At 32.1% G+C, this 15,675-nt stretch overlaps 1 protein-coding gene across 2 annotated transcripts in view; it reads left to right on the forward strand.

Annotated features, from left to right (window-relative positions):
* Positions 1 to 4,499: 4,499 nt before the first annotated feature.
* The window catches only part of LOC142643052 (MADS-box protein SVP-like), a 38,258-nt gene continuing 27,082 nt past the window's right edge, over positions 4,500 to 15,675 (forward strand). The window contains exons 1-2 of one of the 2 annotated variants that reach the window (XM_075817585.1): positions 4,500 to 4,662; positions 5,430 to 5,635. In XM_075817585.1, coding sequence (XP_075673700.1) covers positions 4,645 to 4,662; positions 5,430 to 5,635 — 224 coding nt within the window. In that variant the 5' untranslated portion in view covers positions 4,500 to 4,644. The remainder of the gene's footprint in view (positions 4,663 to 5,429; positions 5,636 to 15,675) is intronic. The other variant, XM_075817584.1, reaches the window with a different exon arrangement.

Consider the following 15,675-nt stretch of genomic DNA (forward strand, 5'->3'; position numbering starts at 1 on the left):
AATTAAACAAAAATACCCTAACATAATAGCCCATGTTTTCTGGACTCTTTCAACCAAGACTGGCAAACGCCTTTATAGTTTTCAACAATATCCTTATAAACTTTCTGACCAAAGCCTGTAATATCACAGATGAGCCTGTCTGTCACAATTGGTGGCATTTTTAGCCCAAGCGCCAAAACATTTTTAGCCCAAGCGCTAAAACTTGGACTTTATGGCAATGCTGTTGCCTACAAAGGGGAGCTCTTAATACACATGCAATGCCTTCTTAACTCACTGCGGGCAACAGACATAGTTGCTCGAAACACCATTATAGCCATTACACAATCATGTTTGGAATTGCAGATCTTAAAAAGTGTAATGAAATTTAAATCTTAGATATCTCTGTTAAAAATATCAAAAAAATATCAATTAAATTACAAGACTTTTAGTTATAAATATTATAAAGTTAAACAATTAAAATCTTGGGAAGAGTCGCACTTTGTGACAATTTAATATAATACCATATGAGAACATCATCATATTTAAAAACTGAGTCAATACAATGTTATATTAACTTGTCGTTTTTGTTACTGCTACCTCTAATCACACCACCTACTTACACATAAATACTCCCAACAAAGGCCTTAGTTACATGGTTAAAAACCACGCGGAATGGAGCTAACTCGTTCCTGGGCTTATAAACTATCCTTTTCATGATCATTTCCTGGAGCTTAGATGTGGCTAAGGATCTAGGCCTCCCTGCAGCTATGCTTTGGGTCCATTATCTTGCCCATACACTTCCGCGCTTACTCCTACTAAGTACTAATATGGGCTTAGTTCCAACACCATCTGAAGGCTGAAGCCGAGCGTAAGAATGAATATATGTGGTTAAAAGAAAGTATATCTGATTATATATGAATCTCATGAAGCAAGACATGAGCAGAGAAATTTATACATGAATTAGTGGTTGAACTGGATTAACTTCCTCACTATCTCATGCAAATAAGGTAACAGGGCTTCCTTTCAAAAAAAAAGAAAAAGAAAAAGAAAGAAGGAGATGGTAACAAGACTTATAGCTAAGCAGTAGGAGAGTAGCATGGGGATGTTCGATCTCATCTACAAAGCATGGTTTCCGTGTTGGAAGTGGTAAACCAAAAGTTGTCTTTTGATGTTTCATAACAATTTGTGTCTCTTGTTCTCCTATAGTTGTTTGTGTCTATTGTCATTGCATAACATTTGTATCTTTTGAGTTTTCTACATTTCTAAAATTTTCTATTATGAAATGGAGAGTCATTACATTAATGACAGCTCTTATAACTTGGCCCCCTAAAATGAGGTAGGAGTGTAGTGTGAAAGTGTTCAAGAGAAAAAGTTGTAAAGAATGCTCACGGTAGCATCTTGATCTCTTTGTTTGTGAGTTTGAACTTTTGTCTAATAAAAATTTTCATTCCCTCTCTTTATTATGAATGTTTTGTTAAACTTTCTGTCAAGGCTTTATAAGGCCAACATTTTGCACAACCTCATAAAACAACTAGTAAATGAGACGAAATCTCCTCTTGATTCAATTTAGGCTTGCCCAAAGAAAACGAAAACAAGGGACGGTATAGGTTAATACACTCATAGATCTCAAACTTGGTGTTCTGTTGACGATTGTGCTTATGAGGCCTAACGGCTAGGTACGTCTAGAAAATACTCACCTAGACTCTTAAAAGTCCCGTCCCATGCTCATCGCCAACCTTTTCCTACTTATTTCAAGACTTCAGTTAGGTAGCATTTGGATCGACATTTTTTCTCTCACGTTTGTGTATTTTACGTTTTGTTTTGTTTTGTTTGTTTTAGCACGTATGAACAGTAATAGTACTATTCATGCACATGAATTTACTGTGCGGAGACAAAAGAGCACTGTTCATGGGCCTCACGGCACTATTCACACATTTAAAAAATATTTTACTACAATGTTTTGAGTTTTGAGTTTTCAACAGAATAAACTGTATCCAATCGGACCCTTAGTACCAATTATGTTTGATTTTATTTAAAGCAAAATTATTATTTTGAAGTCATTGTTAATCTAATTACTACATTTTGATAGCAATCAATTTAATATGCGTTATATTCAATTTGCTGTTAATTTATGTGATAAGACTATTACGAATCTCATGCATGAAACTAACCTAATAAGACTATTAGAAAAATCTAGCTTTTTTCTACGATAATATCAAACAAAAGAAGAAGAAATTAGAAATTAACCTGTTCTTCTTAACTGCCATATTATAGCGGGGTTTAAAAAAACAGAAGTTAAATTTCAAATAACCCTTTCTTTTTTTGGGTGCTCCCCAAAAAAAGAGGGAAGAATATTGAAAGTAGCATTTGGACCAGAAAACTCACTGAAAGAAACTTATTAAGAACATTGACAAAAGATAAGAATCGTAGTCTTTTTATTTTTTTGGTAATAAGAATCGTACAGTCAGTGCATACTTATAGTTAACTATTTATCTAAAAAAAAAAAAAAAGAAGAAGAAGAAGTAGCAGAGTAAAAGTACAAAATTAAGGTGCACTTGGTACTATTCATTGTCTATGAACAGAAATTTTGACTTATAAACAGTGTTAAGTGCGTAAATAGTAACTTTTTTCAGTTGATTGGGTTTATAGTATTATTCATTGTTCATGAACAGTAATTTTGGGCTCGTAAACAGTAACGTTTTTATTATTTTTTTTATTGCTTTTAATTTTCAGCAAAATAAGCAGTATCTAAATGGACCCTCAAAAGAGAAATGTTAAGGACCCATTTAGTACACATGTTTAAAAACTGAAAATTATTATTTGAAAATATTTGTGAAAATATATGTAGATGAAAAAATATATAAAAATACGTAAAATATTGTTTAAAAACTGAAAATAATTATTTAAAAACACAAACCAAACTTTTGCACAAGTTAACCACGATTATAAAGTTGTGCAAAAGTGTCCCTAGCATTTTTCAAATTAAATTCATGAAAGGGAAATCCTAAAAAAGAAGCAATATGACAAGAATTACAGGGGTGGGAGACATGACGCGTACGAGGGTACAAACATGTCATGATTTCTGTCGGCAGGCATTTGTACGGAAAGCAACCTCACCATATAAAATAATGAATAGAAATAAAACTTTTTAATATTTCCCTATTAGTTATAAGTTAAAGTATTATTTTAATATCTAAATTTTATTAGAATTTTATTTTTCATCTTTAAAATTTGAAAAGATTTTCAACTATCAAAATGTTTTTTTTGTTCTAAAATTATTAAATATACTTCAGTTTATGCCTTTAAACTTCAAAAAGTTTTTCTTTTTTATTCTAAGCTATTGAAAAATTTTCTTCTCTATTTTTGTCCCTAACTATTAATTTTTTTTTAATTTAGAACATTTGCATTAATTGTGCACAAATTTCTATTATTTTAATGTAAGAACTTGAGGTCGTTTAATAATATTGTTCTAGTAACATTATTTAAGTGTTATAAAAATATCTGTAGGTGAAAAAATGTTATAAAATACGTGTTATGTTGTTTAAATAACTCAACCAAACAGGCTCCTATTTTTTCTAGTTTATTCATTTACTTTTCAAAATACCTACATCAGATTATTTATTTTACAATACATTTAATTAAAATATCAATTATTCTTGATTCTTTTATTGTTTCATTTTCCTCGCATATAATGACTACCATTCACTCTTTTTCTTCACTTTCAAAATACGTAAAACAACTAAAAACTAAATATAAAATAAATAGTGACAGTATAAATTTACATGGTTACTATACTAGTCATGCATTTTTATGGGTGAATCTTGGGGACGAAAAATAAATTTTAGTAAAGTTTGAGAAAAGAAAAACAAAAAAATTGATGAAATTTGAGACCATAATAATATTTCATCTTTATTTATATTAATAATTTATATATATACGTTTTTTTATGGATCTAAGATAAAAATCATACTTTAATCAAATCTAAGTGTATGTGTGTGAATCTCCCTTTTGAAACTTGAATCCCAACTCTTATCCTCTACTGCACAAAAACTTGTAAGTATAAAGTGACTATCACACACTAAAATGTTCATTTAGGAACAATTTATTTAATATTTTGTTGAAAATATTTTACTGAAAGTATGCTAAAAGTTATAAGCCCCGTGCCAAACATAGGTAATATTTAAATTAATAATTAAGTATAATTTTTTTTTGCTAAGCAATTTAGTATAGCCGTGTAGGTTATATATATATGCCTAGAATGCCCCACAAATGTTCATTAAATTCCCTTTACCAAAATTTCACCAAGTATTATATGACCAAATTCTGAAATTGCAGACAGCCCCTTTGCTCGGCCATAAATGGAATCTTAATTTTCTTGAACTTATAGTAATGGCCCCCCCCCCCAAAAATAAACCTAGTTCTTTCTGTCTCAGTCACTCAGTCTCTCTCTAAAAACTATTGGTCTAAGTCATTCCCTCCTTCTCTCTCTTAAAACGATTGGTGGCTTCGTTTCTGGTTTTGTGAGAGATGTCAGCAGCAACAGCAGAATTAAAAAAGACAATAACTTTGAAACAAAGAAAGACAAAAGATGAAAATAGAAAATCTGGCCAATCCTATCATCTCCCACCATACGTTGCAATTAATTTGCGAACTCAATGAGCTTAGATGTACTATATAGCTAAGGTAGGGTTTGCTGTTCTTCTTCTTCTTAAAATCTTCTTTACTGTACACATTCACAGTGCTTTTAACACTTCTTCTTACTTTCGTTCTTCGTGGGTTGGTTTCACTCTTTCAGATTCTTGGCTAAATTTGGCAAAGTGCCTCTCTTTTTTCTCTTTTACGGAAAACCCATCTGGAATCTTTTCCTTTTTCTTTTTTTCCTTTCTTGTACATAGTACATACCCCTCGCTCTCTTTTATAACCACAAGACTTGTAAAAGATCTGCTCAATTAAATGACATTTTGTGTGAAGGTTTGCTTAGATTTTGTTTTTATTTTACTTCTTTTTTTGGGGTGAGCAAGTGCAGTTTTTGATTTCTTTAAGTTTTAAAGAATCTTTTATTTATTTATTTTAAAATTTATCCCCTATTCTTCTGTCTATAATTTATCCTAACTCTCTTTCTATTTTTAGTAAAAAAACTAATTTAACTATTGCTTTCATTTTTCTTCTTTTGTCTTTTGTTTTTCGTGTTTAATTTTGTTCATGATTTACAAAATTGATTAGTAATGCATAGGACTTCAGATTTGCTATCTCTAGGACACGATTTTGATCTGATACTTTGATTGAGATTCTATCAAAGATAATTATTCCACTGCCGTACAGATTTATTTTTTATTTCTAACATTTATTTTCGAACTATTCTCTAAGTATACTATTTGTACTTTAAATTATTATACTATTTATAAAGTACTAGTTTGGACTGATATAATTTGGTTTGATTTGATGCAAAGGGTCTGATCACTTACCCGGGAAAAATGACGAGAAAGAAAATTCAGATTAAGAAGATTGACAACACAACGGCAAGGCAGGTGACTTTCTCAAAGAGGAGGAGGGGGCTTTTTAAGAAGGCTTACGAGCTCTCAACTCTCTGCGATGCTGAAATTGCTCTCATGGTCTTTTCTGCCACAGGAAAGCTCTTTGATTACGCCAGCTCCAGGTTTCTCTCTCTTTTCCTTTCGCACACATCTTTCTACTTATAGAAAACCCTTTTTCTATTTATAGAATAATATGTCATTGTCCATTCCTTTTTCGTTTAGTTCATGCACTCACTAGGATTTTACCATTTCTAAGAAAAAAAACTGAACAAACCCAAGAAGTGATTAAAAAATTGTACTATGTAATATTAAATAAAGAAAAAAAAGTACTATGAAATCTTATGGCTACTACCAAAAGAAATAAAAAAATGAATTCTTATGTCAAGGAGAAAGAGAGACTTTAACATCACCTTCAAGGGTTTAGCGTATGTTGCTGCTACTTTTTTTAAACTTCTATAAGCCGGTTATTGTGTCTTGTAATATTGCTAATTAGTGCGTATTAGCTTATATGTAATCTAAATATAATATTTCTCCCAAGTTTTATAGTTACATTTGCTTATTGTAAAGCTTCAATTAGCAAATTCAACTCTGCCTATAATGCCTAGTGGTCTTTATGCTTTTGCACTTCCGCCTGATTGAATCCACTTTTGTTATCCTGAGTAATCTATACGTAGCATTACTGTAAGGATTTCTTCATAAAATATCATGCAAATCTAAATGAATTATATGACCTTAATTTAGAGTAACATATGCCAATTGAAACACTATTGGTTATGTATACATTAAACCCGATGCTAGGGATTCCAAACGCAAAAATGAGTGATTAACAATTTTCAGCAAACAAATTTCAAAAGAAGTAGACAAAGAGCTCTGAACAACTTTAAAAAGATGGAAATGCAGAGTGGACAATACTACATGCTTTAAAAGACATCTTTATCGTGAAGCACCAAATTAAATATATATATATATATATATATATATATATATATATATATATATATATATAGATATATTGTCTTATCAATATCCTTAAGTTATACAACTTCCTTATTATTAGCCTCTTCAATAGGTCTGATCTCGATAAATAAACTCTTCATATCTTCTACAGTCTTATGTACATGTCAATATCAACTTAGTTGTAGTGTTATTCTACTAAGAAATAACATCATTAATTAGACTTGCTTTGTGAGTGCATGATGAAAGTTCAAACAGTGCAATTTGTAAATTGAGATTGTCAAGTAGTCCTGATTAAGAAGAAAGAAACAAATTATTCTGCCCTATATAAAATTTATAACAATATAACGATAACAACAATAACAATAACCAAGCCTTACTCTCAAAATTTTAAGGTCGATTACGGATCCTCAATAGACTAGCTAGCGTCAACAACATGCATCCTTTTTTATTATTCTATTCTATCTGAAATCATACTATTGATTACTTCCTTAATTGACATATTATATTCTTTTTAACTACTCTTGTTAATGATATTTTTTTATGTTTTCTATATCTTTTTTCATCCGCTCAACTTATATCAACTTACTTCTTCTCACTGGAGCATTAATCATTTTTCTTTGAATATGACCAAACCATCTATACTCTCTCTCAAACTTTCAACAATAGGGGCCACACTTACTTTTAATAAAATTTTCTCATTTCAAATTCTATCTTTCCTTATATTTGTACATATCCATCCTAATATTCTTATTTCAATTACACACATTTTATAAATATATTGCTTTTTAACAACCCAACATTCAATACTATATAGTATAGTTAGTGTCATAGTTGAATAAATTATTATAGCAAATGAGCAATATTACAGTTTTGGAATGTGTCCAATAGTACATAAAGAATAGAGAACTTCTAAATTGTGATTTAGAATTTCATTGCCGTTTTTGGGAGAGATTATTTTATATGCTTGCATATTTCCTTGTCCATATGGGCTACATATTACATGTCTCCTATATCAAAAACACTAATCTCTCTCCCAATTAGCCTCCTAGAGCAGAAACATTAATCGCCCTCAAAATTAGTGTTTAGTGCTACCCTTAGCAATTGCATTTCTAACATGTACTGTCTCATTACCATAGAAAAAACTCCTCCTATAATGGACCAAATCATCACTAAATCTAAATGGGAGTAGGGGGAAAAATTCTCTTTAAACACACTCGATTGCACTAGAATCAAGCTGCATTTGTCACCCACACTGAAGGGAATTGAAGGCAGTCCGAGAGGGGATGCTCCATGCACAATAATATTTTCCAAAAAAAGTAATTGTAAAACTTGCTTAGCAGCATGAGTAAAAAGCCTTTTTTTTTTTTTGGGTTTGCTAATCACCTCATAGAGATCTACGGTTGTTTGACTATTCTCCCGTATATAGTTTATACATCTCATACACAGTGGGTAATTATAGGGGCGGAATTTCTTGGGGTTTCCAAGATGTTGGTTAGGAACTTTAAACTCAAAAGCTCATGGATCTCTTGACACTTAGGAATCACTAGGCCTAACCCCTAGGATTTCATGTGAGTGATAAGTTGGAACATTTAATGTAATATAATGCATGAATAAGTATGTAGAATTGTATCTTTTGGTTAAAGGTAGTGAGGCTAATATTAAATTGGGGGCGGAGGACATCAACTATAGCAGCCGCTAAGCCTTAATCCAAAAATTTTTGACATTGGCTATGGATGCTCTTTAGATTAGTTAGAGTAGACACATGTATTTTTTCCCCATTCTTATTGGTCTAAAGTCATGTCTCTGATACTTCTTTAATTGGTATTTCCTTTTTCTCTAAAAAAAACTACTCTACTTATATTAATTTTGGTCTTCCTTTCCCTTTTTTCGTTCCCTTAACTTGAAACAACTCGTTCTTTTTTACCGGTGTATTAACCATTCTCCTCTAAACATGACTAAACCATCTCAACCAATTATCCTCATCATTACATCAATAAGGGCTACCCTACCTTTAATCGAATCCTTATTTCCAATCCGATCTTTTTGTGTATCCCCTTATCCATCATAACATCTCATTTGAGTTATACTCATTTTATGAATATGTTGCTTCCTAACGGTATAACTTTTAGTAACATAGAGGATAAATGGTGTTATAATTGTCTTATAAAATTTTCCTTTTTACTTGGTAAAATTCTACTATCATACAATACTTCTGATGCATTTATCCATTTCATCTACTCTTCTCTTATCCTATAATTTACATCATCTTCAAATTTCCCATCTTTATGAATTATTGATTCAAGATATAGATAATTTCATTTCTTTAATATCTCTTGACCATTGAGTCATACCGCCCCTTCATCTTTTTCTATTTTTATTTTAATCTTTTGCTTATACTATATTCCATGTACTTTGTTATAATTCTTATTAATAAAAAACCTTTAGATTCTAGAGTGTATCTATTTCTTCATTAACTCATCATCTAGTTTAATTCACTAAGATTATATAATAAATTAGATACCAACGAATTTCTCTTGAACCCATTTAGTGAACTCATTTATCACTAGTAAAGAGATATGGATGTAAAGTTAATTCTTGATGCAATTCCATAGTGATATATAAGAAACTCACTTGTGATGCCTCCACTTGTTCTCACACTAGTTACAACTATGTTATATAAATATATATATATATATATATATATATATATATATATATTTATAATCAACTTAATATACTCTAAAGAAACTCATTTCATTTTCAAAAACCACCACATTCCCATTTTAGATACCTATCATTTAATTTCTCTAGGTTGATAAAAATCATATTAAAATCTTTGCTGGCTTTCTAAATTTTTACATTAGATGTCTTAGTAAGAAAATAGATTACTTTGATAGATCATTATGACATATAACCAAATTGATTATCCAATATTGTTGTTTCATGTCTTAATCAATATTTAGTCACTCTCTACCAATTTTTTATAGTGTGACTCATAAGTTAAATTTCATAGTAATTTGTATAGTTTTGAATATCCTCCTTGTTCTAGTAAGTAGGTATTAAAGTAATTATCCTTCACTCGCTAGGCATTTGTTACCACTTAAGATCTTATTGACAAATTTTGTCAACCAGAATACAGCCACATCACCCAAATACTTCTAAACTTAAATCGCAACTTCTCCCAATCCCACGGCTTTCCCATTTTCATCATTCTTAATGCATCCCTAATTATTTGAAGAAATCTACGGTTTCTATTCTCCTTTGAGTTACTCAATTTTCTCCAATATAATATTGTTATCATTAAAATGTTAATCAAATTAACTTATTCATCTCTCTTAAATGCACTTTTTCTTTACTAATACGCTTTGATCTCCATATTTAATGCACCATACATCATTCATGTCTCTTGTTTTCATTTCTTCTCGTCTTAGAGTTTTTAGATATTTTTCTTTATCCATATTTTGTTGCCAACTTGCTATATAATTTATCATACACCTTACCTTGAACCTCTTGGACAACATTTTTTGCTTCCCTCTTTCATCACTTTATAATTTTCATAAGCAGCATTGTCTACATCTAGGTAGGCTTGTATATCTCTATCTCTTTAACCTAATTGCTACTTGAACCTCCTTATTCCACCACCAAGTCTTCTTAGTCAATCGCCCATATCCTTTCGATTTTTCAATTATGTCTTTAACCACTCTTTGAACACAATTAGTCATTTCATTCTACATTTTATCAACATATTTGTCTAAATTTCACTTGCCTTCTTTGATCATGTTATCTTTAAATACATATTGTTTTCCCCATTCAAACACCACCACCTAATACTTGTGTTTCTTTGTCTAATACCTATTATTTTCCAACATATAATACAATATCTAGCACCACTACCCTATGTTGAGTTCTTCTAGATGTTCTTTATATTTTTTGGAAAAATTTGTTCAGGAGATGATACAGAGAAAACAATTATCTCTTCTTTTAATTGTATGTGCGTTTTAAATTCCTAGGCAATTATTTTATTTAATAACTCTTATTAAATAAACAACTAATTATTTAATTAGGTTAGCCTTTCGGGATAGGACCGAAGAGACAAATAAGGCTTTAGCTCCAATGGGCTTGGGACTTCCATGAACTCTTGATAGACCAAAGTTATCGTTAATTATATAACAAGTACCATTATAGAAATATAATTGTACTTTAGATCTTATTAATAAATTATATCTCAAGACTTTAATATAATATCACTTGAACCCTCCAAGAAACATTCATAATGAATAAAGTCATAATAAACTATCACTTTGTAAATCACAATTTTATTCATTAAGTCTCCAATTTAATCTTTTAGTTATTCATATATTTTATGAAATTTAATTTCATTAAATATAAATTTTAGCAACTCTTTACTAAAGTGGTGGGGCCTAGTACCTTGAATAATCGGTTCCCATTAAACTTATTTCAAAGGGATAATTCGATTCTCTATAGAAAGAGATTGTGGATTCCATCCTAGGAATATGTGTTCTTTCAACACTTCATGTGGTTATTTAACATATTGAGGTTTTGACTATTAGATTAGATTTCACTCCTGATATATCAAAGCAACCTACATTTTATGATCGGGTTTACAATCCTCTCAGGATTGAGAGTCTATGAAAATAAAATAGAAGTTGTGAGATTTATTATTCAGGTGACAGTTTTTAATTGAATAATCAATCTCATAGTAGTTTAATTCAATGTGTCTTACACACTTAAGACCTACTAACACATCAACTAAAAGTCTCAACTTCCATGGTCAAGACAAATCATAGTAGTTGGCATGTTACAGTATTCGTAGATGAAACGCTCAATTTCATCACTGACTACAAACTATGTTTTTGAGTTTAATAAAATATTATTATAAATAAAAGTCATAAATCACGTTTGAGCTAATACAATGGGTTAATAAACTTAGATTAATAATTGGAATTATAAAATATGTGAATTTTAAATCTTATATACTTATAATGATAAACTTGAAACGGTATATTGGTGTTAACCGGTATTGAAGTATTTAGTCTCTTTAACCAAACTAAAATAGCATTCGGTACAAAATTGCCTCTTTTTCTCAAAGAGCTTTGGTTCTTATCAAGTTCTCTTTCCTTGGAGGCAGAGTCTCCCTTGAAGAAGTCTCAAGAATTGGAGATGGTGACTCACTCATCGTTGTTAAATTCCCATGCAATCATCAATCACTCATTCAATCCACCATTCGTCTAAAACCCTAGATCAGTCCTAAATACCTCCTTAATTATCTTTAACCATAAAACCCTAAACCATCCATCTAAAACCCTAGATTAGTCCTAAATACCTCCTTAATTATCTTTAACCCTAGAAACCTAAACTCTAAGGCCTTAGACACCAATTAATAGCTTCTCAATCATCAAGAATCATCAAGGAACCATAACCCTTTGTGTTCCTTACAAAAGAGAATAGGCAACTTGGCTTCACTATCCACTAATGTTTCAAATTTAAACACAAAGTTTATTGCTGATAAGGAAGCTACCCAATTGGCATAGTGCAGATTTAAACTTGCGTAACTATTAATATACTTAAGTATTTTATGATCCTAATTGAAAATAAATTCCTTTTGAACATGTCATCAATTCTTTTTTTTTTTTTTATAAGTAATAAAAATATATTGAAAGAAGGGGGTGTCACCTGAGTATACAGGAAGTATACATCAAGGACAAAAACAAATCAAGTGCATAAAGTACAAAAGTCCATGAAACCATGGATAGAAGAAAAAGAACGAAAACCAAACACTGTAACCCAATCCAGAAGAGACTTAAGGAAGAAAAGTTTGAGATCTGAAACAAATATCTCTAAATCCTCAAAATGCCGGTTATTCCTCTCCCTCCAAATGCTCCACATCAAACAAAGGGGCACAACCATCCAAATAGCAGAGTTCCGATGCCTCCCAAACTTTCCTTGCCAACAAGCCAACAGCTCCACCACTGTTTTCGGCATAACCCAATGAATGCCAAACAGAGAAAACACCGTAGACCATAAATCAAAAGCAATAAAGCAATGGATGAGGAGGTGGTCAACTGATTCCCCATTTCCTTTACACATACAACACCAATCCAAAATCAAAATCTGCCGCTTCCTAAGATTATCAATAGTCAAGATCTTCCCCAAAGCTGCAGTCCACACAAAAAAAGCAACTCTAGAGGGGACCTTAGACTTCCAAATAGTCTTCCAAGGGAAGGACTGATCGTAACTTCTAGTCAGCACCTGGTAGTAAGAATGAACATCAAAACCTTTTCCCATAGCAGGTTTCCAACACATCTTATCGTCCCCAACTCCATTCAAAGAAGCTCCATAAATTCTAGACATCAGATTGTAGAAGGATTCCTAATCCTAATCTTCGCTGTATCTTCTAAGAGTTAGATCCCAAAAGAGAACACCATTCAAGAACTTCATCAACTCAGCCCCCGAAGCCTCCTTATTTCGACTTGAAAAAAAAAGTCTTGGATAGAGCACACACAAAGAAATGTCCCCACACCAAATATCCTGCCAGAATCTAATAGTATACCCAGCCCCAACCTCAAATTGGATGTGATGAATAAAGGAAGGCCAACCACGACTAATAGACTTCCACAAACTAACACCATGAGGGCCAATAACGGTAAGAGAGCACCAACCTCCCCCTTCACAACCATATTTTGCCCCTATCACTCTCTTCCACAAGGCTTGTCACTCATTCCCAAATTTCCATAACCACTTCCCAAACAAGGCTTTATTAAAACTTCTCAGACTTCTAATAGCTAAACCTCCAGAATGAAGAGGAGTGCAAACCGTGGTCCATTTCACTAGGTGAGTTTTTTTAACATCTCCCATACCACTCTAGAGAAAATTTTGTTGAAGTTGCTCAATACGGTTTGCAACCGCCACGGGGATAAGAAAAAGAGAGAGAAAATAAGTGGGAAGATTGGACAAAGTACTCTTAATAAGAGTAATTTTACCTCCTTTTGAGAGATACAGTCGTTTCCAACCTACTAACCTCCTCTCGACCTTCTCAATAATTGGATTCCAAATAGAACAATCTCTGACCTTAGCACCCAATGGAAGACCTGGATACTTCATTGGAAAGGAACCTTGCTTGCACCCTAGCACATCTACCATATCTACTATATTTGGAACCAATTCGACAGGGACCAATTCAGACTTATCCATATTAATTTTCAGCCCAAAAACTACTTCAAACTAAAACAGCACAAGCTGGAGAAACAGAATTTGACCAAGATCAGCATCGCATAAGACCAGGGTATCATCAGCGAAGAGAAGATGGGTCACCTGTAAAGAGTTACTTGTAGGACCCACCCTAAAACCCAACATGAGCCCGACCCTCACTGCCTTATCCAACATTTTACTAAAGGCATTCATAACAATGACAAGCAACAAAGGGGACAATGGATCACCTTGTCTTATACCTCTAGAGCTTTCAAAGAAACCACACAGAGTTCCATTAATGAGGATGGAGAATGGTGCGGCTATTATCTATTAAGTGCCATCCTCCTTTGGCATGAGTAAGGTCGGTACTACACAAGGGGCCATGTTTCCTCTAATATATCCCTTCTTCAAAATCTCCACGAGGACCATGACTTGCCTATTCAATAATTCATGCTCCTTTAGATTACTTAGATAGCGCGCTTTGTTAGGTAGGTTATATAGTACACTAACAAGCTTTCTCTTTTCTTTAGCCACCAACATGTACACCACCCTAGTACTTTTTATCTTATATAACAATTGAAAAAAAGAAAAGAAAATTACTACCCTCCTCTTTGAAAGATATAGGAGCTCTTTCCTTCTTAATTGGCAAAAGGACAAATTCAAACTTTCTAATTTTAAAGGTATAAGTATTTCTATGGCCATCATGGATAGCATGCCTATCATATTGCCAAGGCTACACCAAAGGAGGAGATGACTAACATCCATGGCAACAATATAAACCAAACTTTATCTTTACAATTATTTCCCATTTCAAAAGAAACAAAGATATCTTCTAGTTACCTTTACTTCTTTACCTTTTTCTTAAACCATACTATTCATTAAGGCTTTTCATGGGGTTCAATCCTCAACTTAATCTTGTCCACCATTTCTTGTGAAATGATGTTCTCAAAAAAAAAAAATTCCATTAATGTTAATGGAATACCTTTCCATGGGACTTGCATGTGCACTTGAAGATGCTATGACTAATTCAATCCTCGTTTGAGTCATTTTTAAAAATTACAAGTATTTGATGGATCACTTAGCATTCACCTTCTTCAATTCAATCTCCTAACTTTGCATCACCCCATCATCATTAAATACAGGTTGAATGATATCATCAACAAACTCTTTTTGCCATTATCTTTGTCCAGAAGTCACATACACATCTATGATTTTCTTTGGATATTAGTTAGCAAGATGACCAATTTGGTCATACATAAAAAGAAAAAGATTGTCGACCATATTGACAATCTGTCCACCATCACAACCTTTTAGAACTAACTTATAGGTTGATATTTAGAATAAATTTTAGGTTTTGAGTTACTTTCTTCGCTTTGAGAGCTTTTGCCTTCAAACATCAACATATGTTTTCCGCCACTTTGAGCAAGGTTAGCGTCAGCTTTCAAAGCTAATAGATAAGCATCGTCCAACCCAATTTGATGCATCTCTACTTCATATAAAATTGCAAATTCAATCAGTCAATGCATCTTGATGCAACATTCTCATCTCATCCAATCCACATAATTTGGGGTATCACAATCTCTCCCGCTTAAATTCTTACTTGTTGCAATGTAGTATCCCTAAATCACATGGTATTACCAAGTTGGCTTTGATACCATTTGTTACAACCCAAAGAGACCTCTAGTTACATCTGTGCTATACTTAAAAAAATCTGATCAAGATACAATTAAAGCTCCTTGTAATCACTTACATAACTTAGATTGAACCAGTAAATATCCAATACGGAATTCAACACAGGCCTATGCAATACACATTAAATCGAATCTAGAGAATTTGGGGTATCTGTATCACCCTAATATTATTACCTTTCTCCTTGCACAACTAATACTACTCTTTCTTCTTTCTTTAAATACACTTTTTAAATTAAATAAAATAAAAAAAAATAAAAAACTTTGACATACTATCTTCTTTATATTTTTTCATAATTCTTGTTAAG

The sequence above is a fragment of the Castanea sativa genome, chromosome 7 (assembly GCF_040712315.1).
Source record: "Castanea sativa cultivar Marrone di Chiusa Pesio chromosome 7, ASM4071231v1".
Classification (NCBI taxonomy): Eukaryota; Viridiplantae; Streptophyta; class Magnoliopsida; order Fagales; family Fagaceae; genus Castanea; species Castanea sativa.